Genomic DNA, 27,963 nt, shown 5'->3' with positions numbered 1-27,963 from the left:
TCGAACAGAAAAAAACAAGCATCCTTCATTTTGTGTGTTTCAACTGCAGATCCCCTGCTAACAGAGCAGCTAAGCAGGGCACCTCCTGATTAACAGAGACAAATACAGAGGAAACCATATTAAATTAAATGTGGAAAGAGATTGATGCTCTCCAGCATGACCTCATCAATTCAGGTGGCCGAACCAAAGTAAATATTAAATTCATTCAGAGAGACAGCGCCGCTGCTAGCCTACCATCCGTTGCTTGTTCTGCGGAACTTGCGGGGGATCGTGTTTACTGGATAACTGTTACCGTATCGAAGTCCTCTGGAACACAAAGGCTCCATAATGAACTGGCTGGCTGTGAAGGGGGGACTGAGAAATGAGTACCTCCTCCCTCATCCCCCTCTCCCTCGAAAACAAAAGCTGCACCTGCCAAGGGAAGGCTTTCCTGTTTGCTTTGGACGACTGAGCACTTCCCTTACAACCCCCCACCCGCTCTGTCTGTGAGCTTTAGGCCTTTGGGGAGCCATGCCAAGCCCTTGCTAGCTGGGCCCGGGCCAGGCTCACTGCTGAGTCTGCATTACTGACGTCCCGCTGCCAAGACTCCCCTCTCTCCGCGGCCAACTACCTCCCAAAGGCCATCCATCCATCCCCTCTCCCCGCTTCCCCTTCCTCCACACTGGCTCTAGGGGTTTATCCTCCTCCAACTCTGCTGATTAATTGTGCCCAAACACACTACCCTGCTTTGATCCTCACTGCAACACGGGTAAAAAATCCCAGCAAAGTCCTGCTGATCCACTCTTCCTCGGACCACAGCTAAGCAAACATACAGAAAGAATCAAGTGAAATAGGGAGAGAAAGAGAGAAGAATAAAAGCAACATAGTGAAGGGAAAGCAGGTTGGATAAAGTGCAACTGCAAGCATTTCTCACATTTATAATAATGAGGGTATGGAGACATTTTTGGCTTGTTTTCAGATGTAGCGAGACCCATTTAGGCTAGTCCAGGCCCCAAGATGATTCTTAATTAGGCCACTAATTGGGGCACGACACATGCAGTAGTGTAAGTAGTTTCGCCGTCAGGAGTGGACAATCGCGTTTTATCTGCCCGACTACGTAAGGAGGTGTGAGGGAAATCACAAGCCGACTCTTTAAAAAGTCTGCAGCCTAGGTCTGGCATGGGTCAGCCTAAGAAATGCATAATTACACACTCATAGGCACAGCATAAGTTTACACAATACAGCTATAACTGGTTAGGGGAGAGAGTGACACTGCATCTGGCCGAGTAGGGAGCGACGTAGGGTAAGGCAATCAGAATCTCCCACTGGCCTCCCGTTCATGGGATGCTGAAGGCAATGTTAAAATGTAGAGTTTCTCCCCCACATCATTTACATGTGGAATGAATGAGCATTCCACAATGTTGGGCAGACCACAGTGACCAACCTGGCCTGCACAAGAGCAGAGCAAGAGAGACCCGTCCATAATCGAAAAGTAAAAAGCGGGAGAAGCAGAGTACGAGTTCTTCCTCTCAGATCTGAATGGACTGGATAGGGTTAGAAAAATGGTGATAGGCACACTAATCAGAGGGCTAGGTAGATCTAACAAAAGACAGCCATGCATATTACCGTCCATCCACAATACATCTCCGCATAGCCTTTCACATATGAAGCATGAGAGAAAATGGACAGAAGGTAATAGAGCCCGCCAGCTTGTAATCAAAAAAAAAAAAAACTGAAATTAGTTAACATTATTTACCTTTGGTTCATTCGCCATTGATTCCTATGGGGGAAATGAAATGGGGAAAGAATGGGATTTTGGGATGAATGCCAAAAATAAGGTCTGAGGTTAACACAGGTTTAGGAGATATATGTTTGTTCTAAAATATAATATCAGTCAGTTAACATGACCTTAATGAATTATTAAGCCTTTAATTTATTTTAAAAAGTAACTGCCTTGTTCAGGGGAAGAACAAAAGATTTTTACTTTGTCAGCTCGGGGATTTGATCCAGCAACCTTTCGGTTACTGGCCCAACGCTCTAACCACTAGGCTACCTGCCACCCCCTTTATGTGCTTATTTTGATTTACATAAATGCTTCAAAATGTATAAAAAGTGACATTAGCTGATGAAGATAATCAACCCCCTTCCCCCCCAAAAAACAACATAAGATCTCCTAAGCCTGTGTTTACCACCAACTTAATTTGATCAGTTTATCAACAACAAAAAAATCTAACTCCCATTCATTTCCCCATAGCCTTTGGCCAACAAGCCATGGCGGAGTTAGCCTCTTATTGCCAACAAAAAGTCGCCATTACTATTACCATCTATTGGAGAAATATTTCACTGCTAGTCACCACAATCTTCATCACTCAATCGATAATAGACCCAGTGTATTCTGCCAAGGAATCACAGCACCATCTACAGTGCCTTCAAAAAGTATGAATTCCTCTTGACTTATTCCACATTTTGTTGTGTTACAGCCTGAATAAAAATGTATTAAATAGATGTTTTCTAACCCATCTACACACAATACCGTATAATGACAAAGTGAAAACATGATTTTAGAAATGCTTATTGAAAATGAAAGACAGAAATATCTTATTTACATAAGAATTCACACCCGAGTAAACACTTTGTAGAAGCACCTTTGGCAGCGATTACAGCTGTGAGTCTTTCTGGTTAAGTCTAAGAGTTTTGCACATCTGCACTAAGCAATATTTGCCCATTATTCTTTTCAAAATTCTAGATTTTCAAGTAGATTTAAATCAAAACTAACAACTCGGCCACTCAGGAACATTCACTGTCTTCTTGGTAAGCAACTCCAGTGTCGATTTGGCCTTGTGCTTTAGGTTATTGACCTGCTGAAAGGTACATTTATCTCCCAGTGTCTGGTGGAAAGCAGACTGAACCAGGTTTTCCTCAAGGATTTTGCCTGTGCTTAGCTCCATTCTGTTTATTTTATTCCGAAAAACTCCCCATTCCTTAACGATTACAAGCATACCCATAACATGATACAGCCACCACTATGCTTGAAAATATGGAGAGTGGTGCTCAGTATTGTGTTGTATTGGATTTGACCCAAACATAACACTTTGTATTCAGGACAAAAAGTTAATTGCTTTGCCACATTTTTTGCAGTTTTACTTTAGTGCCTTGTTGCAAACAGGATGCATGTTTTGGAATACTTTTATTCTGTACAGGCTTCCTTCTTTTGACTTTGTCATTAAGGTTAGTATAGTGGAGTAACTACAATGATCCATCCTCAGATTTCTAATATCACAGCCATTAACTCTCTGTTTTAAAGTCACCATTAGCCTTATGGTGAAATGCCTGATCGGTTCCCTTCCTCTCCGGCAACTGAGTTAGGAAGGAATCCTGTATCTTTGAGAGACTTGTTGTATTGATACACCATCCAAAGTGCAATTAAAAACATCACCATGCTCAAAGGGATAATACATTCTCCTTTTTTTTAAGCCATCTACCAATAGGTGCCCTTCTTCGCGAGGCATTGGAAAATCTCCCTGGTCTTTGTTCTTGAATTTGTGTTTGAAATTCACTGCTCGACTGAGAGACCTTACAGAGATGAGGTAGTCATTCAAAAATCATGTTAAACACTATCATTGCACAAAGAGACAGTCCATGCAACTTATGTGATTGGCAGAAACACACAACCAGTCAAAAGTTGACACACCTACTCATTCAAGGGTTTTTCTTATTTTTTTAATTTTTTTTTACTATTCTCCACATTGTAGAATAATAGTGAAGACATCAAAACTATGAAATAACACATATGGAATCATGTAGTAACGAAAAAAAGTGTTAAACAAATCAAAATATATTTCATATTCTTCAAAGTAGCCACCCTTTGCCTTGATGACAGCTTTGCACACTATTGGCATTCTCTCAACCAGAATCACCTGGAATGCTTTCCAACAGTCTTGAAGGAATTCCCACATACGCTGAGCATGTGTTGGCTGCTTTTCCTTCACTCTGCGGTCCAACTCATCCCAAATCATCTCAATTGGGTTGAGGTCGAGTGATTGTGGAGGCCAGGTCATCTGATGCAGCACTCCATCACTCTCCTTCTTGGTCAAACAGCCCTTACACAGCCTGGAGGTGTGTTGGGTCACTGTCCTGTTGAAAAACAGATGATCATCCCATCTGGTTTGCTCTTAGTGGGACTGTGTATCGCTGCAGAATGCTTTGGTAGCCATGCTGGTTAAGTCTGCCTTGAATTCTAAATAAATCACAGACAGTGTCACCAGCAAAGCACCCCCACACTATCACACCTCCTCCATGCTTCACGGTGGGAACCACATACGCGGAGATCATCCGTTAACCTACTTTGCGTCTCACAAAGATACAGAGGTTGGAATCAAAAATCTCAAATTTGGACTCAGACAAAAACAGATTTCCACCGGTCTAATGTCCATTGCTCGTGTTTCTTGGCCAAAGCAAGTCTCTTCTTATTATTGGTGTCCTTTAGTATTGGTTTCTTTGCAACAATTCGACCATGAAGGCCTGATTCACGCAGTGTCCTCTGAACAGTTGATGTTGAGATGTGTCTGAACTCTGTGAAGCATTTATTTGGGCTGCAATCTGAGGTGCAGTTAACTCTAATGAACTTATCCTCTGCAACAGAGGTAACTCTTGGTCTTACTTTCCTGTGGTAGTCCTCAAGAGAGCCAGTTTCATCATAGTGCTTGATGGTTTTTTCAACTGCACTTGAAGATACTTCCAAAGTTCTTGAAATGTTCTGTATCGACTGACCTTCATGTCTTAAAGTAATGACGGACTGTTGTTTCTCTTTACTTATTTGAGCTGTTCTTGCCATTATATGGACTTGGTGTTTTACCAGATAGGGGTAGTATACAGAAGATAGCCCTACCTTGTCACAACACAACTGATTGGCTCAAACACATTAACTTTTTAGGGTATAGGGGGCAGTATTTTCGATTTCGGATGAAAAGCGTGCCCAGAGTCAACTGCCTAATACTCAGGCCCAGAGTCAAATATTTGCATATTATTAGTAGATTTGGATAGAAAAAAACTCAGAAGTTTCTAAAACTGTTTGAATGATGTCTGTGAGTATAACAGAACTCATATGGCAGGCAAAAACCTGAGAAAAATCCAACCAGGAAGTGTGGAAATCTGAGAATTGTAGTTCTTCTTCTGAATCCCTATCTAAACTACAGTGTCTGTGGGGTCACGTTGCACTTCCTAAGGCTTCCATTGGCTGTCAACAGCCTTCAGAACGTTTTTCCATCCTTCTCCTGTTACTGGGCAGAGAATAGTAGCTCAGTCAATGAGTGTGACTGCCTGAGGACAAAGGGCTTGGTGATGCGCGAGCCCCTCCTTTTTCTTCTTGAATGAATACGCTATTGTCCGGTTGGAATATTATCGACGTTTTATGTTACAAATACCCTAAGGATTGATTGTAAACGTTTGACATGTTTCTACGACCAGTAATGGAACATTTTGACTTTTCGTCTCTGGTACTGCACTCGCGCGTTATGCCTTTGGATAGTGATCTGAACGCACGAACAAAACGGAGGTATTTGGACATAAATATGGAGTATTTTGAACAAAACAAACATTTCTTGTGGAAGTATGAGTCCTTAGAGTGCATTCTGACGAAGATCAGCAAAGGTAAGAGAATATTTATAATACTAATTCAGAGTTTTGTTGATGCCAGAACTTGGCAGGTAGCTGTATAGCTTGCTTCGATGGCTGAGCTATGTACTCAGAATATTGAACAATGTGCTTTCTCCGTAAAGTTATTTTGAAATCTGACAAAGCGGTTGTGTCAAGGAGTAGTGTATCTAGAATTCTTTCAAAAACTGTTGTAAATTTTATCAACGTTTATGATGAGTATTTTTGTAAATTGATGTGCACATTCACTGGCAGTTTTGGTGGAAATACATTTTCTGAACATCACACGCCAATGTAAAATGCTGTTTTTGGATATAAATATGAACTTTATCGAGCAAAACATACATGTATTGTATAACATAAAGTCCTATGAGTGCCATCTGATGAAGATCATCAAAGGTTAGTGAATATTTTAGCTGTAGTTTTGGTTTTTGTGATGCATGTCCTTGCTTGGAAAATGGCTGTGTGGACTTTCTTGTGAAGTTTATGTCCTAACATAATCTAATTTTATGCTTTCGCCGTAAAGCCTTTTTGAAATCGGACAATGTGGTTAGATTAAGGAGAGTCTTATCTTTAAAATGGTGTAAAATAGTTGATTGTTTGAAAAAATGAAATTATGAGATTTTTGCTGTTTTGTATTTCGCGCCATGCTATTTCACTGGCTGTTGAATAGTGTGGGACGGTCACATCCCACCTAGCCCAGAGAAGTTAAGGAAAGAAATTACGCAAATTAACTTTTAACAAGGCACACGTTAATGGAAATGCATTCCAGGTGACCTCATGAAGCTGGTTGAGAGAATGCCAAAAGTGTGCAAAGCTGTCAAGGGAAAGGGTGGCTGGCTACTTTGAAGAATCTCAAATATACTTTGATATGTTTAACACTTTTTTGGTTACTACATGATTCCATATAGGCTATTTTATAGTTTTGATGTCTTCACTATTATTCTACACAGTAGAAAATAATAAAAAATAAAAAAAACGAATGAGTAGGTGTCCAGACTACCTACCTACCCACCCACCCACCCACCCACCCACACACACTTGAAGTCGGAAATTTACATACACCTTAGCCAAATACATTTAAACTCAGTTTCACAATTCCTGACATTTAATCCTAGTAACAATTCCCTGTCTTAGGTCAGTTAGGATCACCACTTTATTTAACAATGTCAAATGTCAGAATAATAGTAGAGAGAATGATTTATTTCAGCTTTTCTTTCTTTCATCACATTCCCAGTGGGTCAGAAGTTTACATACACTCAATTAGTATTTGGTAGCATTGCCTTTAAATTCTTTAACTTGGGTCAAACGTTTCAGGTAGCCTTCCACAAGCTTCCCACAATAAGTTGGGTGAATTTTTGCCCATTCCCCCTGACAGAGTTGGTGTAACTGAGTAAGGTTTGTAGGCCTCCTTGCTCGCACATGCTTTTTCAGTTCTCCCCACAAATTTTCTATAGGGTTGAGGTCAGTGCTTTGTGGATGGGGCCACAGTGTCTTCTGATCCCTCCTGTCTCAGCCTCCAGTATTTATGCTGCAGTAGTTTATGTGTCGGTGGGCTAGGGTCAGTCTGTTACATCTGGAGTATTTCTCTTGTCTTATCCCTCACGACGCCAGGACAGCGGAGTCAATCACCACCTTCCGGAGACACCTGAAACCCCACCTCTTCAAGGAATACCTGGGATAGGATAAAGTAATCCTTCTAACCCCCCCCTTAAATATTTAGATGCACTATTGTAAAGTGGTTGTTCCACTGGATATTATAAGGTGAATGCACCAATTTGTAAGTCGCTCTGGATAAGAGCGTCTGCTAAATGACTTAAATGTAAATGTAAAATTTTATCCGGTGTCCTGTGTGCTCTCTAATTCTCTCTTTCTGTCTTTCTCTCGGAGGACCTGAGCCCTAGGACCATGCCTCAGGACTACCTGGTATGATGACTCCTTGCTGTCCCCAGTCCACCTGGCCGTGCTGCTGCTCCAGTTTCAACTGTTCTGCCTGCGGCTATGGAACCCTGACCTGTTCACCGGACGTGCTTGTTGCACCCTCGACAACTACTATGATTATTATTATTTGACCATGCTGGTCATTTATGAACATTTTAACATCTTGACCATGTTCTGTTATAATATCCACCCTGCACAGCCAGAAGAGGACTGGCCACCCCTCATAGCCTGGTTCCTCTCTAGGTTTCTTCCTAGGTTTTAGGCCTTACTAGGGAGTTTTTCCTAGCCACCGTGCTTCTTTCACATGCATTGCTTGCTGTTTGGGGTTTTAGGCTGGGTTTCTGTACAGCACTTTGAGATATCAGCTGATGTACGAAGGGCTATATAAATAAATTTGATTTGATTTGATTTGTGATGGCCACTCCAATATTTTGACTTTGTTGTCCTTAAGCCATTTTGCCACAACTTTGGAAGTATGATTGGGGTCCATTTGTAAGACCCATCTGCAACCAAGCTTAAACTTCCTGATTGATGTCTTGAGATGTTGCTTCAATATATCCACATAACATCATGAGGAAGGGAAATTATCTATTTTATGAAGTGCACCAATCCCTCCTGCAGCAATGCACTCCCACAACATGATGCTGCCACCCCCGTGCTTCACGGTTGGGATGGTGTTCTTCGGCTTGCAAGCATCCCCCTTTTTCCTCCAAACATAATGATGGTCAATGGCCAAACAGTTCTATTTTTGTTTCATCAGACCAGAGGATATTTCTCCAAAAAGTACTATCTTCGCCCCCATGCGCAGTTGCAAACCGTAGTCTGGCTTTTTTAATGGCGGTTTTGGAGCAGTGGCTTCTTCCTTGTTGAGCGGCCTTTCAGGTTATGTCGATATAGGATTTGTTTTACTGTGGATATAGATATGTTTGTATCCGTTTCATCCAGTATCTTCACAAGGACCTTGTGTTGCAGTGAGGTCCTGGAATTGATTTGAACTTTTCACACCAAAGTACGTTCATCTCTAGGAGACAGAACGCGTCTCCTTCCTGATCGGTATGACGGCTGCGTGGTCCCATGGTGTTTATACTTGCATTCTATTGTTTGTACAGATGAACGTGGTACCTTCAGGAAACTGCTCCCAAGGATGAACCAGACTTGTGGAGGTCTACAATTGTTTTTCTGAGGTCTTGGCTGATTTCTTTTGATTTTCCCATGATGTCAAGCAAAGAGGCACTGAGTTTGAAGGTAGGCCTAGAAATACATCCACAGGTACACCTCCAATTGACTCAAATGATGTCAATTAGCCTATCAGAAGCTTCTAAAGCCATGACATCATTGTCTGGAATTTTCCAAGCTGTTTAAAGGCACAGTCAACTTAGTGTATGTAAACTTCTGGCACTATAGAATTGTGATACAGTGAATTAGAAGTGAAATAATCTGTCTGTAAACAATTGTTGGAAAAATTACTTGTGTCATGTACAAAGTAGATGTCCTTCCAGATTACCAAAACTATAGTTTGTTAACAAGAAATTTGTGGAGTGGTTGAAAAACGTATGACTTCAACTGTATGTATGTGTATGTGTATGTATATATACACATATACATACAAACACGTTCAAAAGTTTGAGGTCACTTAGAAATGTCCTTGTTTTCCATGAAAACATACATGAAATGAGTTGCGAAATTAATAGGAAAAATAGACGTTGGCAAGGTTATAAATAATTATTCTTAATTGAAATAATAAGTGTGTCCTTCAAACTTTGCTTTCGTCAAAGAATCCTCTATTTGCAGCAATTACAGCCTTGCAGACCTTTGGCATTCTAGTTGTCAATTTGTTGAGGTAATCTGAAGAGATTTCACCCCATACTTCCAGAAGGAGCACCCATAAATTGGATTGGCTTAATGGGCACTTCTTAAGTACCATATGGTCAAGCTGCTCCTACAACAGCTCAATAGGGTTGAGATCCAGTGACTGTGCTTACCATTCCATTATAGACAGAATACCAGCTGACTGCTTCTTCCCTAAATAGTTCTTGCATAGTTTGGAGCTGTGCTTTGGGTCATTGTCCTGTTGTAGGAAGAAATTGGCTCCAATTAAGCGCCGTCCACAGTGTATGGCATGGTGTTGCAAAATGGAGTGATAGCCTTCCTTCTTCAAGATCCCTTTTACCCTGTGAAAATCTCCCACTTTACCACCACCAAAGCACCCCCAGACCATCACTTTGCCTCCACCATGCTTGACAGATGGCGTCAAGCGCTCCTCCAGCATCTTTTCATTTTTTCTTCATCTCACGAATGTTGTTCTTTGTGATCCGAACACCTCAAACTTAGATTTGCTTGTCCATACCACTTCTTTCCAATCTTCATCTGTTCAGTGTCTGTGTTCTTTTGCCCATTTTAATATTTTTTTTTAATTGGCCAGTCTGAGATATAGCTTTTAATTTGCAACTCTGCCTAGAAGGCCAGCATCCCAGATTTGCCTCTTCACTGTTGACGTTGAGACTGGTGTTTTGTGGATACTATTTAATGAAGCTGCCACTTGAGGACTTTTAAGATGTCTGTTTCTCAAACTAGACACTCTAATGAACTTGTCCTCTGGCTCAGTTCAGTACTGGGGCCTCCCACTCCTCTTTCTATTCTGGTTAGAGCCAGTTTGCGCTGTTCTGCGAAGGGAGTAGTACACAGCGCTGTATGAGATCCTCAGTTTCTTGCCAATTTCTCACATGGAATAGCCTTCATTTCTCAGAACAAGAATAGACTGACGAGTTCCAGAAGAAAGTTATTTGTTTCTGGCCATTTTGAGCCTGTAATTAAATCCACAAATACTGATGCTCCAGATACTCAACTAGCTTCTTTAATCAGAACAACCGTTTTCAGCTGTGCTAACATAATTGCAAAATGGTTCTCTAATGATCAATTAGCCTTTTAAAATTATAAACTTGGATTAGCTAACACAATGTGATGGTTGCTGATAAATGTAGATATTCCATAAAAATAAAAAATCTGCCGTTTCCAGCTACAATAGTCATTTACAACATTAACAATGTCTACACTGTAATTCTGATCAATTTTATTTTATTTTAATGGACCAAAAAAAATGAGCTTTTCTTTAAAAAACAAGGACATTTCTAAGTGACCCCAAAGTTTTGAACGGTAGCGTATGTGTTTTTTTTCCCACCCTGTCCCCTCACCCACATTAACCCTTCAACCACAACCGTGCCAGACATGTTGTTAAAACAGAGGCACAACTTCAGGCGTCTGTCCTCTGGTACAGGACACGTTAAGGCTTGTGTGTGTGACATGCTGACCAAACCTTGCTTTTCTTTCAAAAACAAGGACATTTATAAGTGTCCCCAAACTAACTATCTAGAGTGAGAGAGCTTAATTTAGAAAATCTGTTTCCAAGTTCTCTCACAAATGAGATCGTGTCTCAATGTAATCAGGGTATGAAATGATTTTATTTTCAAATACAACGTCATTTTGCCTTTAGTTGTGGTACATTTGAAGTGTACAAATTATTATGATCATGTTCCGGCCCCCTGACTATTCGCTCCGACATTACAGTGGAGAACTTGTTGTCTGCCTGCCATCTGGACCAAATTAAAATCCTAATTGTTGGAGGCTGATGGGAAGCATCAGATAAAATGGCCACCTCGCCTTTCCAGAGCGTCGAAGAGAGTTAAAGCTTGTGTTTGGTGAGGCTGCAGAGAATGAGGGGTGGGGTTATTTTTTTAACCTTTATTTAACTAAGCAAGTCAGTTAAGAACAAATTCTTATTTACAATGACGGCCTAGGAACAGTGGGTTAAACTGCCTTGATCAGGGGCAGAACAACAGACTTTTACCTTGTCAGCGTAGGGATTTAAACTAGCAACCTTTCAGTTACTGGCCCAACGCTCTAACCACTAGGCTACCTGCTCCCCAGCTTCCTTGTCAAGATAATATTAATACCTTAAAGCAGCATGTGACAAACAGAATATGCTTTCTGCTACTCTAAACAGTGGAGTCATCCATCTTCGGGCTAAGGAGGGAGGCAGTTCTTTCTTCCAAATAATTTTCCCAGGATCATGCGGCTTCGAAGGTCCTGGAATTAAACCATGGCAACCTGTTGTTTGAACAAGCCTAAACTCAGTAAGCAAGTGACAAACATTGGATATGAAAGAGGCAGTGTAGGGGTTTTATTGTCCATATAAAAAGGACCATCAGCCAATGCTTGAGGATGAGTTGTACAGACAGGTCATGGAAAGGTCATTTATGTCACAAGACGAGAGTCCAAAAAGTCCAGCAGTAAGCAAGCAGAGTGTGGATGGGGTCAGAGAGAATACATGTCAAAAAGCTGATGAGGTCACCAGTTGTGACTGGATGTGAAATGTGGCGTGTCCTTATCAACTCCCTAGACTCACTGTGAGAATACAAACCATATTTTCTAAGTTATTACTCCAACAAAACTAAGCTGTCTCTCACCACTATCATACTCCATTCCAGACATTGAGCGATCTATCATCTTGTGTCAAACTCCGGTCTCCCTTAAAGAGCATTAAACCAAATACAGCTCAGACCAAATACAATTCATATCACAAAAACTCATGCAGTTAATATATCCTTTTACCTACGATTATAAATCTGCCAAAATACCAGCACGGACAATTCTACAGCTGAGAATACCAGCACGGACAATTCTACAGCTGAGAATACCAGCACGGACAATTCTACAGCTGAGAATACCAGCACGGACAATTCTACAGCTGAGAATACCAGCACGGACAATTCTACAGCTGAGAATACCAGCACGGACAATTCTACAGCTGAGAATACCAGCATGGACAATTCTACAGCTGAAGTCTTTGGAAAAGCAGCTGTGTGGTCATATCCCTGCAGGATGGTTCATTTTGTGTATTATCCTGGTCAGCGAATTCAACTCCCCTGCCTCATCACCTGGAGTTAACGATGGTATATAGCAACAGATTTGTGCAACCTACACAGCCTCCAACTGGCTAAGGGTATCCTGCACTTCGCCATGGCCTTAAAACAACTAAAGTGCGGGGATGACCTACAGCTGACTGTTCTTTGCCAGATGGGCAGCATCTCTAAATGGCAACAGGCTCCACCCAAACAACCTCTCATAGGGGTCAAAGAGTACAAGAAAATACTAAACATCCTCTTATAGACTTTTCTCCACAGAAAGCGGCTATCCTGCATTTTAGCTGATTGAAACCCTTGCACTGTATCAGGCGACTGAGAAACTTTAGCAAGATTTATTATGACCGGTACAGGGGGAGGGGGGCACATTAATATTGTGGGCCGTTCCACTCGATGAGAAATTTATTCACTGCAGCTCTTTGGTTAAAGAGATTAGATGCTTTGCTGAGAACATCTTCATTAAGTGAAGTGGTCCTCTAAAATGTTTTGGAAAAGTTGGTGCAGGCTTCTGTTGAAATTAACCAGTGATGGATTAGTTAAGCTAAAAGGGCAAGATGCTTGGACTTGCATTATGCCCTCTAATGGGGCACAGAATTGCACTTATACCAAGATTACTACAACAGGGAGACCGACACAAACATGCATATGCACGCAGACACACTTGAATTACATGACAAGCACACAACGATGCGGTCAGAAAACCTTACCTTTTTCTTGCTGCAGTAGATCTGCCATTTTTTCTCTGCAGGCAGGTTGAACATGGCCTCCCTGTGTTTCTCTGTGAGGTCAAGTTCATCCTGCAGAGAGTGAGTGAGTGGGGAAAGGGGGAGAGAGAAAATGGGTCTGTGAGAGTAGCCTAAAAATACAGTAAATATTATAATCTACACACAAACCCTTATTGATTAATTAACGTGTAGACAATATATAATTCACAGTTGTACATTAATGTGGAATACAACTTGTAGAAAACAGTAACAGGTGGCTGATCATTTTAGTGAGTTTTTCACCACCATTGCCAGCAACCTTGTTGACCAACTCAGAGAATGCTCTGTAGAATTTGGAAACCCTCATACTCAAACCTATTATTCAGCCAAGGGCATCTTCGAAGGACAGTTTGCCTTTTCCCAGGTTTCAATTTCAGATGTTGCAAAGATGCTTCAAGATCATGACAAACAAAAAGACACCTTGGTTCTTGAGTGATGCTGCCGATCGTACAGGTGCCAGAGGAGTACGGATGGGCATTTTACCTTTGACTGGTCGAGTACTCACATGATTATTTTTCCGAGTACTCAAATTAAAATAAAAAGCTATTCTTTGAACATGGGTGGCACTGGATTTTTTTGTTTGTGCATTTATCTATATGCAAACAGTGAGCAACAATGCCTAATGTATCATACCCATTACAGATAACGAATGCTAAATTGGCTCATTTACACTGAGTGTACAAAATATTAAGGACACCTGCTCTTTCCATGACAGACGAACCAGATGAATACTACAATCCCTTATTGATGTCACTTGTTAAAACCTCTTAAGGTTCGGACCCTTTAAAAAAAATGCTCACCTAAAATGACATACCCAAATCTAACTGCCTGTAGCTCAGGACCTGAAGCAAGGATATGCACATTCTTGATACCATTTGAAAGAAAACACTTCGAAGTTTGTGGAAATGTGAAATTAATGTAGGATAATATAACATAATGGATTGTGTGTGTGCCACTCAGAGGGTGAATGGGCAACAAAAGATTTACAGAAAGTGCCTTTGAATGGGATATGGTAGTAGGTGCCAGGCACACACATTTGTTTCAAGAACCTCAACGCTGCTGGGTTTTTCAGGCTCAGTTTTCCATGTGTATCAAGAATGGTCCACCGCCCAAAGGACATCCAGCCAACTTGACATAAGTGTGGGAAGCATTGGAGTGAGTCAAAATGGGCACCATCCCTGCGGAACGCTTTTGACACCTTGTAGAGTCCATGCCCCGACAAATTGAGGCTGTTCTGAGGGCAAAGGGGGGTACAACACAATATTAGGAAGTGTGTGTGTGTGTGGGGGGGGGGATTCTGCCAGAACAGAACCTGAGCAGTAAACTTTTATAATGTCAGCAAGTGGTTGTCTGACAACAAACTGTCTCTGCATTTAGGCAAGGTGGAATGTATCCTGTTTGGTTCCAAACACAAAGAAACCATCCCAACTTCTCAGTCAAGTGTAATGGTGTAGCGGTGAAGGAGAAATGCTCTGTTACATACTTGGGATGTGAACTGGACCAACACATGACAGGTACTCATGGCTCTGAAGGTCATTGAGGGGTTCACTCCAAGACAAAGTTCCTGGCAAGGGTGGCCATCACCCTGCATAAGAAGACTAGGAGGACCCTGGGAACACATCTGATCCAGTGTCACTGTTCAGAGCAATGACAACAATTCTGAAAGAAAAACTTTGAGCGACTCAGAACAAACTGATAAGAATTATACTCAAGCTCAGCCCCAGAATGGACATTGATCCTATTCATTTCAGGGAACTGCATTGGTTTCCAGTTGACCTTCCATCATACCAGAGCCAGCGTTGCCAACGTCAGACTGCTAGACTATAAGAGAAAGGCTGGAAAAAACTTTTTCCTTAACTAGGACTGTGGTGGTCATGACATTTTGTCAGCCGGTGATTGTCAAGCAAATCACTGCCAGTCTCACAGTCATTAACCATTAATTAACATAAACACATTTAGCACCTCCTGGCTTCCACACATAGCCTACAAGCCACTGATGCAGACCTTTGGAACATCTACATTTTATTTATAAAAAGTATAAATCAATGTAACATAGCCTACACCTTCACAATAAATCCAGTATTTATTTTAGACAGGTCTACAGAACATAATATGAAGAAAATGTCCAAACATTTACTGAGGTAGTGCGCACAAGCGGCTATTCTGTGTTAACAATGACACAGGTACTCCTATATGCTTAATTTAGAGTTATTTATGTAACTTTAGTTGTGATACAAATGTTGGGCTACATGTTTTGATTTTTATACATTCTAAGGCTGCATGATGCGACCCTAATGTTGATTTGAAAAAAGTCTCTTGAAAGGCATGAGCTCTGCTTTGTTTTTTGCACAGGCTGTACACACTACATCAGTCTCTCATTCACAATTTGACAAGCACTTGATAATGCCTCAAATTTCCCGGCTGCATCCCCTTTGTGCCCGTAACGCCCCCCTAAAAAAAAAATACATGCCTTTTGCGGCCAGTGGCCGTTGTGCCCTTGGGCTTAATATAATAATTATAATTCCCTTCTCCCGGCTGCGTGCCCCTCACTCACATGGCTCTCAGTCACGTGATCGATACATTGGGGATGCAACTGCGCGCGTCCTTATCCAATTCTGGAGGCACATATTGAAGATATTGGAAGAACTGTCCACATTTACTTTGTCAGCCAACAAGATGAGTAGGCCTAACAAACATAGTAGCCTATGTCAATCTACTATCCCCCATAGTACAAAAGTCAACCTATTTTATTCTGTGCGAGACAAAAATACCACAAACATAGTTTGGGACAGGTGTTGGATGCGATAGATCCCAAATGAATACAACCACGAGCTTAAAAAAGCTTAAAATAAACTATTAGGCAATTTAAAACACACACACACACACACACACACACACACACACACACACTCAAAAGTTTGGACACCTATTTATTCAAGGGCTTTTCTTTATGTTTTTAAATGTTCTACATTGTAGAACAATAGTGAAGACATCAAGACTAGGAAATCATATAGCAACAAAAAAAAGTGTAAAACAAATCCAAACATACACTACCGTTAAAAAAAACAGGGTCATTTAGAAATGTCCTTGTTTTTGAAAGAAAAGCAACTTTTTTGTCCATTAAAATAACATCTAATTGATCAGAAATACAGTGTAGACATTGTTAATGTTGTAAATGACTATTTTAGCTGGAAAAGGCCGAATTTTTATGGAATAACTACATAGGCGTACAGAGGCCCATTATCAGCAACCATCACTCCTGTGTTCCAATGGCACGTTGTGTTAGCTAATCCAAGTTAGGGGGGTTGCGGTTTACAGTAGGTGCACTTGATTGCTGCCTTGTGTGCCGGGTAGTCGAAGTGATCACATTTAAAACCATTTCAAGTGTCTTAAGGGAACAAACTACGCCTACCCAGCGAACCCTGAGAGCAAATCAAGTGCACCTATAGGCCTACTGCTGGCCAATCAGATATCGCAGATCCCCGTGCAGCTTCCATGAGCCCACAGCGAAGTTCATACTGTGAGATTTCAAAACTTATAAAACCATGACTAGCGAGAGACTGCCAGCGAATACAGCAAAGAGCAGCTGTGAGTTCACGTTTCTCCCTATCCACTCGCACAACATAGTGTATCGACAGACTTGCGTTATTATTAGCATCTTGTCTTTCTTAATAGAGGAATATTTCACATTTTCTGGTCATTGGAGTAACAACATAAATTGGTGTGCGGTAGAAATTAATGACGTGCGACTGTTTTGAAATATAATTTTTATTGTCTGAGAAGAACCACAGTGTAATGCATGGGGTTAAGTTTAAGTAATGTTTAAAACTTTTTTCATTAAAGCTAGTCAGTGGTTCCTGCACCACATTGCTTTGGAGTAGTTAAAATAATGTTTAGATATTTCAATATGATCAATCGATAAATAATCTAGACCTACATGCAACAGTATCTCGTGCTTTTGACGATGGTTTCACGAGGCCCATTTCACATGATATGCCTAAATCCTTATAACCACTAGGCTAATAAATAAAACACCTTTTTTTTCGATTATTTAAATGACCTACATCATGTTATTTCAAGTTATCCATTTGGAGCACAACATGCCGTTGTTAAAAAATATGTCTAAATTGGGCAATTGAAGGAACACTACATGATCAAAAGTACATCTAATTCCTAAGTTATGGTCATTAATATGGAGTTGGTCCACCCTTTGCTGCTATAACAGCCTCCACTCTTCTGGGAAGGCTTTCCACTAGATGTAAGAACCTTGCTGCGGGGACTTGATTCCATTCAGCCACAAGAGCATTAGTGAGGTCGGGCACTGATGTTGGGCAATTAGGCCTGGCTCGCAGTCAGCGTTCCAATTCATCCCAAAGGTGTTTGATGAGATTGAGGTCAGGGCTCAGTGCAGGCCAGTCAAGTTGTTCCACACCGATCTCAACAAACCATTTCTATATGGACCTCACTTTGTGCATGGGGGCATTGTCATGCTGAAACAGGAACGGGCATTCCCCAAACAGCACAGAATTGTCTCGAATGTCATTGATATGCTGCCCTAGCTCGAACCATGAAAAACAGCCCCAGACCATTATTCATCCTCCACCAAACTTTACAGTTGGCACTATGTATTGGGGCAGGTAGCGTTCTCCTGGCATCCGTCAAACACAGGTTTGTTCATCGGACTGCCAGATGGTGAAGCGTGATTCATCACTCCAGAGAACGCGTTTCCACTGCTTCAGAGTCCAGTGGCGGCAAGCTTTACACCATTCCAACCAATGCTTGGGATTGTGCACGGTAATCTAAGGCTGGTGTGCGGCTGCTTGGCCATGGAAACACATTTCGTGAAGCTCCCTACGAACGGTTATTGTGCTGATGTTGCCTTCATTAGCAGTTTAGAACTAGGTAGTGAGTGTTGCAACCGTGGACAGATTATTTTTATGCGCTACGCACTTCAGTACTCGGTGATCCCGTTCTGTGAGTTTGTGGCCTACCACTTCACGGCTGAGCCGTTGTTGCTCATAGACGTTTCCACTACAGAATAACAGCACTTATTGTTGACCAGGGAAGCACTAGGGCAGAAATATGACAAAATGACTTGTTGGGAAGGTGTCTATGGAAATTGCATGGCTGTATGCTCGATTTTATACACCTGGCAGCAACGGGTGTGGCTGAAACAGCTGATCTGATCTTCATCTAGGTCACAACAATAGACAAACACAGTCTGCTTAAAGTAACACAAAAACAATTATACATTCATGTCTTTATTGAACACCGTGTAAACATTCACAGTGCAGGGTGGGAAAAGTATGTGAACCCTTGTATTTAATAACGGGTTGACTCTCCTTGGCAGCAATAACCTCAACCAAACGTTTTCTGTAGTTGCGGATCAGACCTGCACAACGGTCAGGAAGAATTTTGGACCATTCCTCTTTACAAAACTGGCTCAGTTCAGCAATATTCTTGGGATGTGAACTGCTCTCGAGGTCATGCCACAGCATCTCAATCAGGTTGAGGTCAGTCCAGAAGGCATATTTTCTTCTGTTGAAGCCATTCTGTTGTTGATTTACTTCTTTGTTTTGGGTCGTTGTCCTGTTGCATCACCCAACTTCTGTTTAGCTTCAATTGGCGGACAGATAGCCTAACATTCTCCTGCAAAATGTCTTGATAAACTTGGAAATACATTTTTCCATCGATGAGAGCAAGCTGTCCAGGCCCTGAGGCAGCCCAAAACCATGATGCTCCCTCCACCATACTTTACAGTTGGGATGAGGTTTTGATGTTGGTGTGCTGTGCTGTGCCTTTTTTCTCCACACATAGTGTTGTGGGTTCCTTCCAAACAACTCAACTGTAGTTTCATCTGTCCACAGAATATTTTGCCAGTAGTGCTGTGGAACATCCAGGGACACTTTTGCAAACTTCAGACGTGCAGCAATGTTTTTTTTGGACAGCAGTGGCTTCTTCCATGGTGTCCTTCCATGAACACCATTATTGTTTGGTGTTTTTTTTAACATTTGTTTTTTACCAATTCTGATCATCAAGTCATTTGACGATTTCTAAAGTTGCATACAATGTTTGAAAGGGCTATAATTTACGTTGAACTAAAATCAAAGTTAACATACAGTGGCATACCATGGTCATGAAGGACCCAGAACCCGCAAGGTGAAAGCTGTTCGTTATTTTAGTGTTAAAACAGGTTTGAACCTTTTCTGAGATGTTTTTATTTGATTTATTTGACCATTTGAAAACAATACAACCACGCATATGGATACAATACAATGCCATTAAAATCATTGAGTATGACACAAAAAAGTTTTAAAACGTATTTCTATTGTGGCCCACATGAATACATCTCATCAATAGGGAGGAAACTGTAAAAGGAATAGCATAGATTACCATGTAATGTTCATGGAAAACAATTAAACTTTCTTTAAGCCTGTGCAGTTTTAAAGCATTTTGCCCATAAACCATTTCTTAAGGTTTATCTTAAAACTCCCTAGCGTAGGGATAGATTTTATATGGTTTGGTACACCATTCCATTCCTCTGCACCAGGGTTAAGGAAAAAGCTTTTTCCTGACATGCTCCAATAGCGCAGCAGTCTGATATTGGCAACACTGGCTCTGGTGTGATGGCTATGAGAGTCTCTAATGAAATTAAAATAGCCAGACAGGTAACTGGGGGAAAGGTCATGTACAACTTTAACAACCATCAACAGTTTGATCTGCACCACCCGGAGATCAACTGGAAGCCAGTTCAGTTCCCTGCAATGATTAGGACAAATGTGCATCCACGGGCTGAGCTTAAGTATAATTCTCATTAGTTTGTTTTGGGCCATTTGAAGTTTGTACTTCAGAGTTTTTTTTATGCCACTGAACCATGAGATACAAGCATAGTCATAGTGGCAATGTATCAGAGATGTTGCCGTGGTTCTCATAGTCTCTGTATCCACAAACTTGGCTACCCTTGCCAGGATCTTTGTCCTGGAATGAACATTCACAATGACCTTCAGAGCCCTGGGTTCATCAGTCATGTGTTCACATCCCAAGTATGTAACAGATCATTTTCCCTTCACCGCTACACCATTACACTTGAGAAGTTGGAAAGGTTTCTCACTTTGTTTTTGGAACCAAACATGATACATTCCGTCTTGCCTTAATGCAGAGACAGTTTTTTGTCGGATAACCACTTACTGACTTTAGTCATTTCGCAGCTTAGGGTGTTTTCAACGATCTCCTTATTCTTATGTGAAACCAAGAGGACAGAATCATCTGCATACAGGAACAGAGGGCATGAACAAGCAGAATCCATGTCATTTATGTAGAGCAAAAAAAAAGCAAAGGCCCCAAAATGCTCCCCTGGAGGACACCACAGTTTATCTCCTTAGCATAAGACAGTGTCCCGGCTACATCCACCCTTTGGACCCTATCAGTTAGGTATGACTTCACCCATAATAAGGAGTTAGTGCAAAAATCAATTGCTTTCAGTTTGTACAACTAAATATCATGGTTCAAAGTATCAAATGCTTTTCTGTCAAGTATAGTAAACAGGTATCGGTAGAATAAGATTGTCTACAACCGGACTGAAGGTCATATAAAATGTCATGGTCATCATTGTACTTTATGATGATCTGTTCATGGAGTGATTTTTCTAAAACCTTTGACAACACACCCAAGATTGACACAGGTCTGTAGTTCCCTTGTTCAACTTTGCTTCCTTTCTTGAATAAAGGAACTCTTCGACTCGTGATACCTTTCATGTTGAATGGAAAGGTTGATGATGTGTGTTACATAAGGTCTGTTACAATCAGTAGCATCACTCAGGAATCTAGCTGGGATGTTATCCAGTCCTGTGGCTTTCTGTTTGTCTAGATCTTCAAGCATCTTTGATGTTTTGTGGATACGGGTCCTGGTCATGTGAGGAAAAATACCATGATTTTCAGTAACAACAATCAAGATTGAACATGCATGCAATTGACCACAGGCCAGTGAGCTACAGTTTTATGACTGTCCTGAAAGAAAACCTACTGCATGGTATGAATCAAAATTAGTCTTTCATCAGGTACTGCAGAACTAAATCTTTGCCACAAACCTGTGATAGCAACACCGACAAGACTAGAGAATGCATTGTTCTCTAAATGTATTTTATCCTAGAAAGACTTCCTACCTCAGTGAACAAAGTGATCAACAAAGCCAGGATATACTTATTGTAAGTCAGTCTTTGCCCGAGTCTGTCAAATTATTAAAATGTCATGTGAATTCAATAGTGTCTGTGTGTCTGTATACATCTATGTGCACTGTTTGTGAGTACTAATTATGTCAGAGCATGCATGCAAGTCTGTGTAGAAAATGTGTGCAGCCATATGGTCTTCGTGGGGCGGAGGGGTGTGGTGGGGTGTGAGAGAGTCAGCTCGACTATTCAACTATAATTTCTGCATGCAACCACATTTGCAGCAAACAGGCGCTCTCTCTGGAACTGAACACTGTCTCGCATGTGTTCATAGGGTTCCTATCTGGGCAGGGAGCCACTGGGAAGGGATGCAGGGTGGGTGGAGGAGCTCTTCCTCTGAAGTATTTTTCAGCTACGGGCAGTGGCGGACCCGTGGAATTGTTAAATTAGTACCTGCGCTGTTGTGTAACAAGCAATCCAAATCAGACGCAAGCCAGATGTTTTGGGTGCAAGATTAATAGCGTCATGTTATGGCTGGGCGATATATAGAATTCATTCCAATGTATGTTTCAGTGCGATGTTCCAAATGCCCGTATCGCAAGAATCAATGTTTATTTTATTTTTATGTGCACTTTCCCACTCACACACAGACACCAAGCCCCTCCCCCTGTCACTCACAACAACGATGAAAGAGAACTGCTTGTTGTCAGAGAGGAATAAGTTTAAACTCTCTATTTACACGAGGTTTGGTCCAACAAAAACGCTTAGAGACATTTTACTGTAATAGACGAGAAATTAACCTTTTTAAAAAAATACATTTTTTTTTGTCTCAACTCCCAAAATATAGAACAGAGCAGACCCTATTAAAACGAGAGAATCAATGTTCATTGATAGTGTCAAATTAATGCTCAGTTTGTTGTGCGTGGAATTGTGGTACTGTTAGCAGCATTTCAGTGAACGTTGCATATACAGTTGAAGTCGGAAGTTTACATACACCTTAGCCAAATACATTTAAAAACTCAGTTTTACACAATTCCTGACATTTAATCCTAGTAAAAATGCCCGTCTTAGGTCAGTTAGGATCACCACTTTATTTTAAGAATGTGAAATGTCAGAATAATAGAGAGAATGATTTATTTCAGCTTTTATTTATTTTATCACATTCCCAGTGGGTCAGAAGTTTACATGCACTCAATTAGTATTTGGTAGCATTGCCTTTAAATTGTTTATCTTGGGTCAAACATTTCAGGTAGCCTTCCACAAGCTTCCCACAATAAGTTGGGTGAATTTTGGCCCATTCCTCCTGACAGAGCTGGAGTAACTGAGTCAGGTTTGTAGGCCTCCTTGCTCGCACATGCTTTTTCAGTTCTGCCCACAAATTTTCTATAGGATTGAGGTCAGAGCTTTGTGATGGCCACTCCAATACCTTGACTTTGTTGTCCTTGGGGTCATTGTCCATTTGGAAGACACATTTGCGACCAAGCTTTAACTTCCTGACTGATGTCTTGAGATGTTGCTTCAATATATCCACATCATTTTCCTCCCTCATTATACCATCTATTTTGTGAAGTGCACCAGTCCCTCCTACAGCAAAGCACCCCCACATCATGATGCTGCCATCCCCGGGCTTCACGTTTGGGATGGTGTTCTTAGGCTTGCAAGCCTCCTCCTTTTTCCTCCAAACATAACGGATGGTCATTATGGCCAAACAGTTCTATTTTTGTTTCATCAGACCAGAGGACATTTCTCCAAAAAGTACGATATTTGTCCCCATGTGCAGTTGCAAACCGTAGTCTGGCTTTTTTACGGCGTGTTTGGAGCAGTGGCTTCTTCCTTGCTGAGCAGCCTTTCAGGTTATGTCGATATAGGACTTGTTTTACTGTGGATATAGATACTTTTGTACCCGTTTCCTCCAGCATCTTCACAAAGTCCTTTGCTGTTGTTCTGGGATTGATTTGCACTTTTCGCACCAAAGTGCACCAGGAGACAGAACCAAAGTGCATTGTTTTGCTGGCTTATAGTACTTTTTCAGCAGACCTTTTCATACAAATATATAAACACAAGGTTCACTATTTATTATAAATGATATGGTCTTAGTCTGTTGTCAACAATTACCAACAACGTCAAATGTGCCTAAAATATAATCGCAATATATACACTTATATTGCGACAGAACGCGTCTCCTTCCTGAGCGGTATGATGGCTGTGTGGTCCCATGGTGTTTATACTTGCGTACTATTGTTTGTACAGATGAACATGATACCTTCAGGCATTTGGAAATTGCTCCCAAGGATGAACCAGACTTGTGGAGACCTACAATTTTTTTCTGAGGTCTTGGCTGATTTCTTTTGATTTTCCCATAATGTCAAGCAAAGAGGCACTGAGTTTGAAGGTAGGCCTTGAAATACATCCACAGGTACACCTCCAATTTACTCAAATGATGTCAATTTGCCTATCAGAAGCTTCTAAAGCCATGACATAATTTTCTGGAATTTTACAAGGTGTTTAAAGGCACAGTCAATTTAGTGTATGAATTATAAGTGAAATAATCTGTCTGTAAACAATTGTTGGAAAAATTACATGTGTCATGCACAAAGTAGATGTCCTAACCGACTTGCCAAAAGGATATTTTGTTAACAAGAAATTTGTCGAGTGGTTGACCTAACCTAAGTGTATGTAAACCTCCGACTTCAGCTGTAGGACATCTATTTCTGGTTAGGTGGTGGCCAATGCATTGCAAATAGTTGTGCAATGCTTAAAACAGTGCTTGCATTCTAAAATGTAGGACGATTACATTAAAGTAATTTAGTATTATTTGCCTGTGTTACCCTGTGGAGGCAGTCATAGTAACAGGTTATACTTGTTCTAAACTAGAAGTATGTCATTGTCGGCTCTGGTTGGCTTTGCATGTCATTCGTATGCAAAGCCAACCAGCCAAGCCGGTTCATCTGAAGTACTAGCATAACGATAACAAGCTAGTGTAATGCTTCCCAAAGGCCATCTCCATTTCAGAGCTTAAACTGTGTAAACAAAAACAAAAATGGCAGACAGGAACCCAAAGCTCCATCAACCAACCTCTATTTCAAGCTCACCTGACAGCACTCCCGTCAACATACCGCTGATCAAAGGCAGGACTCGGTCAGCTGAGCCTCATACATATTGTATAATAGTCGCTAACCCTAGACAAGGATTTGCTTCTACACTTAGACTTACGACTTATGACAGGCACAAATGTCCTTACCACAGTAATAAGGAAAGAGTTAAACTTCATTTAATTTCAAACAAATCCATTGATAAGATTAAAATGATAGAGGATTATAGCCTTACATATCAAGATCTATAGTTTAGGTGTGTGTTAACACTAGCGACATAACACATTCATCAGAGTCATCTGATCTTCATTGCGATGTGTCATGGTCATTAAACATGTTATTTATTATCGCAGGGAGAAATTCTAGGGTTTACTTCCTTGGGAATACTGCTGGGGGGACGGGGGGAGACGTTCAAAAGGTGCCTGCCATGACAGACGTCTGGCAATGGCCTTAGTGGGCTTTATGCAGACTATGTGTACAGGGCCAGAGAGTTCCCATGTTGTGTATAAACGATTGCTATGAAAGATAGCATGTTGAGGGAAACCAGAGCCAATAGAGCTTAAGTTAACTGTCATAAGGCAGGGAATAGCCAAGCTACAAGCTGATGAGTAGTGTGAGGCTGAAGGCCTCTAGATGACCTCACCAGATAGGCCTCTCCTACCTAGCTCCAGTAGCCTGTCCTCCTAGGGCCATCAGGAAGGGGTCTGTTCTGAATCAACTACCATATAGTGCTAGAGATAACAAGATACAGACAAGCCAAAAACAATGCCTGAAAATTCTAACGATCAATTTCACTCTTAGACGTACAGCAATAGACATTTGAAGAAAAATACAGCAACAAAGACTCACACTTTTACTTATGTCACTGCTTATGTCTGTGCATTGCTACATGTCCAATTTAATCCTGTCCGGATGCGTTTTGATTTCTGCGGTAGCATATAAACAAACCCATTTTTCCTGTAGATCAAATAAAATCTGTGTGGTTTTGTGTTGAGTACAGACAAAGAAGGCTCTTCGTACGATGCTTCCAGTTTCAGTATAAGACTTTGCTGCCTGGCAGTAGCTCGTTGCATAAACAAAGGAACTGCATAAACATTGCTGAGGTAGGTTTCCTTGAATCAAGGTCTAAATATATTTTAATATGACAGTTTGTTTTATTCCATTTATAAAGACCAAGAAAAGACACGGCTCTAGTTGGTTGGCCTTTTAAATCCCAAATTAATCTGAGTTTAACATTAAGCATACAGTTTATGGCTCTTTCAGTATTTCCCTAATATGGTATTCCTTTTGAGGTACAGCTGTAGTTCAGAAGAACAATTAGGTTACTCTCTTTCGTTCCCCAGGGAAGAGTCTATTTGGGCCTATAAAGGCAAAGCCTAATTATCAGTACTACTATGTTTAATGTATTTTCTCTCCACAAAACAGCACTTGTTGCATGGGATGCAACATTTTGGACATTGTAAAAGAAAATACAGATTACAACGATACATTACAAGATGCTTCCATGCGACATTCATGGCTAGAGACAACAGGACACAGCTTGCCATTGAGGTCTAAAGATGTTCTGACCCAATCTAAGATGGGACTGGCAATGTCTCCATGCTCTGTGAGCTGCTCAGTGAAGTCGCCAGACCTGTCATTCAGAAAAGCGCCTCAGAGCCTCCACCAAGGAACACTATAGCCTTTGGGAAAATCCCCACATTTATTCAGCATCCGCCTTCAGACACAAAACATTAAAAAGACGCAGTGAAAGTGCCGTAAAATACATGTCCATTTTAGTTTTCCTAACCGTATTAGCACAGGCGCTACGCTAGTTATAAGGCCGATGGCTACTCAATTCATATGCCCTGTGATTCAACTTAGCGACTCAAAAGGGTCGTTCTGCGAAATGAGGCCTTTTGCATCCTTTTGATATATTAAGTAGAAAGTGTGCACCGATATTGAATTTTAAAAGCCCTTTAAGATGGACCACATAAAACATTATATAAATGGGCTTTGTTTTACATGAATAAAGACTTGCTACAATTCAGCATTTTGGCATATCCCCCTGTGTACCTACCCTCTTACCTCGAGGAAGATTGTTGACCTACTTAACCCCCAAACTCCTCCAAGTTTTCACCATCATTGTAAAGCACTAGTTATATTGTTGCTTTGACAAAGTCATTTCTGGAGGTTATTTATTTCAATTAGTGATTCATAAAAATAAATAACTGTCCCTCATTTTAACGTCAATCGTGTTATATGAACTGAACTCTCATTTTATTATGGTGAAACTATTCCTCTTGAAATATATATTTTTTAAAGAAACAAACATCTAATAGTAAAATCAGTGTAAAAGCAGGTGAGATGGTTCTACTCTTTTTGGGCATTTTCTGGTGTTTTGTGGTGGAAAACTGAGCGGGTTGAGCTTAACACGTCAACCCTGTTACCCATGGAAAGAAATGTTTAAGACTTGCATTTAATTGCCTCTCCCTGTTGCACACAACAAGCTTCCATTCCTCCTGTCACTATTTAGGTCTGATTTAAGGTGAAATCGTCAACCCCATTAAGGTCAAACCTGTTACTTAATTTGGCACTTACTACAAGCATTTCGCTACACTCGCATTAACATCTGCTAACCATGTGTATGTGACAAATAAAATTTGATTCGACTTCAGTCATTTTTATATTTAATCTCTTGAGATGGGAAAACATGTTTTTTTATTAAGTTGATGTGCTCTTTATGACAGAATGTTAAAATATATATATCTTTTTTTTTACCAAGTTACACTACTCAAGAGACTTCGTGTAACAACCCAAAAGACAAAGGACAGAATTGTTACTGTGGCCGTGGCATGCGGACTGAATTAAATTACAACAAGAGAATAGAGTGCCTCACCATCTACAATCTATCTATTTGACTCAAGGAATCAATTCAGGTTCTACAAGGAGAATGACTGCTGCATTGTTATACATGAATATTATAATTAGCTTTCATGAAGGGGACAATCATTCGTTTTATTTAGAGTCGACATACTAAACCATGTAAATACCACCCTACAGCTCTGTTGGCTTGCCTCTAAAGCTAAGCAGGATCTGGCCTGGCTGATCCCTAGACGGAAGACTAAATGCTGCTGGAATAGTCTCAAACAGTTTCCTTCATACTTTCTAGCCCCATGACCAATGCCAGGGTAGTGGTCACGAGCTTGTCACTGGTCAAAGGGAAAGGACACCCGAGATAAAAGATGTTCAAGACTACAGGGACAACCAACTTGGTTGCCCTCATTATACAAGCGCAAACAATCCCCTTAATGTCGACAGTTGAGCAGAATATAAATCTGTTAAATAAGGTAATGGTTTTTATAGGTGGCCGCCAATCTCCCTGCCAGCCCTGATCTTTTAAAGCTTTTTCACTAAATTACCTCCGAACCAGACAAATGAGGGTTTATCGGGCAAGTGGATGGCTTGTGTCT

The 27,963-nt window shown here is 40.9% G+C and overlaps 1 protein-coding gene across 6 annotated transcripts in view; it reads right to left on the bottom strand.

Moving 5' to 3' along the window:
• The window catches only part of LOC106571498 (disheveled-associated activator of morphogenesis 1), a 136,720-nt gene that overhangs the window by 43,024 nt on the left and 65,733 nt on the right, over positions 1-27,963 (bottom strand). For 4 of the 6 annotated variants that reach the window (XM_014144661.2, XM_014144665.2, XM_014144663.2 and 1 more), the window contains 2 exons: positions 13,199-13,288; positions 1,736-1,759 (listed from right to left, as the gene is read on the bottom strand). In XM_014144661.2, coding sequence (XP_014000136.1) covers positions 1,736-1,759; positions 13,199-13,288 — 114 coding nt within the window. The remainder of the gene's footprint in view (positions 1-1,735; positions 1,760-13,198; positions 13,289-27,963) is intronic. The other 2 variants (XM_045695770.1, XM_045695771.1) reach the window with 1 other exon arrangement.

Source organism: Salmo salar, chromosome ssa15 (assembly GCF_905237065.1).
Source record: "Salmo salar chromosome ssa15, Ssal_v3.1, whole genome shotgun sequence".
NCBI classification, from domain to species: Eukaryota; Metazoa; Chordata; class Actinopteri; order Salmoniformes; family Salmonidae; genus Salmo; species Salmo salar.
The sequence above is the reverse complement of the archived record's forward strand: the minus strand, read 5'-3'. Positions and strand labels throughout refer to the sequence as shown.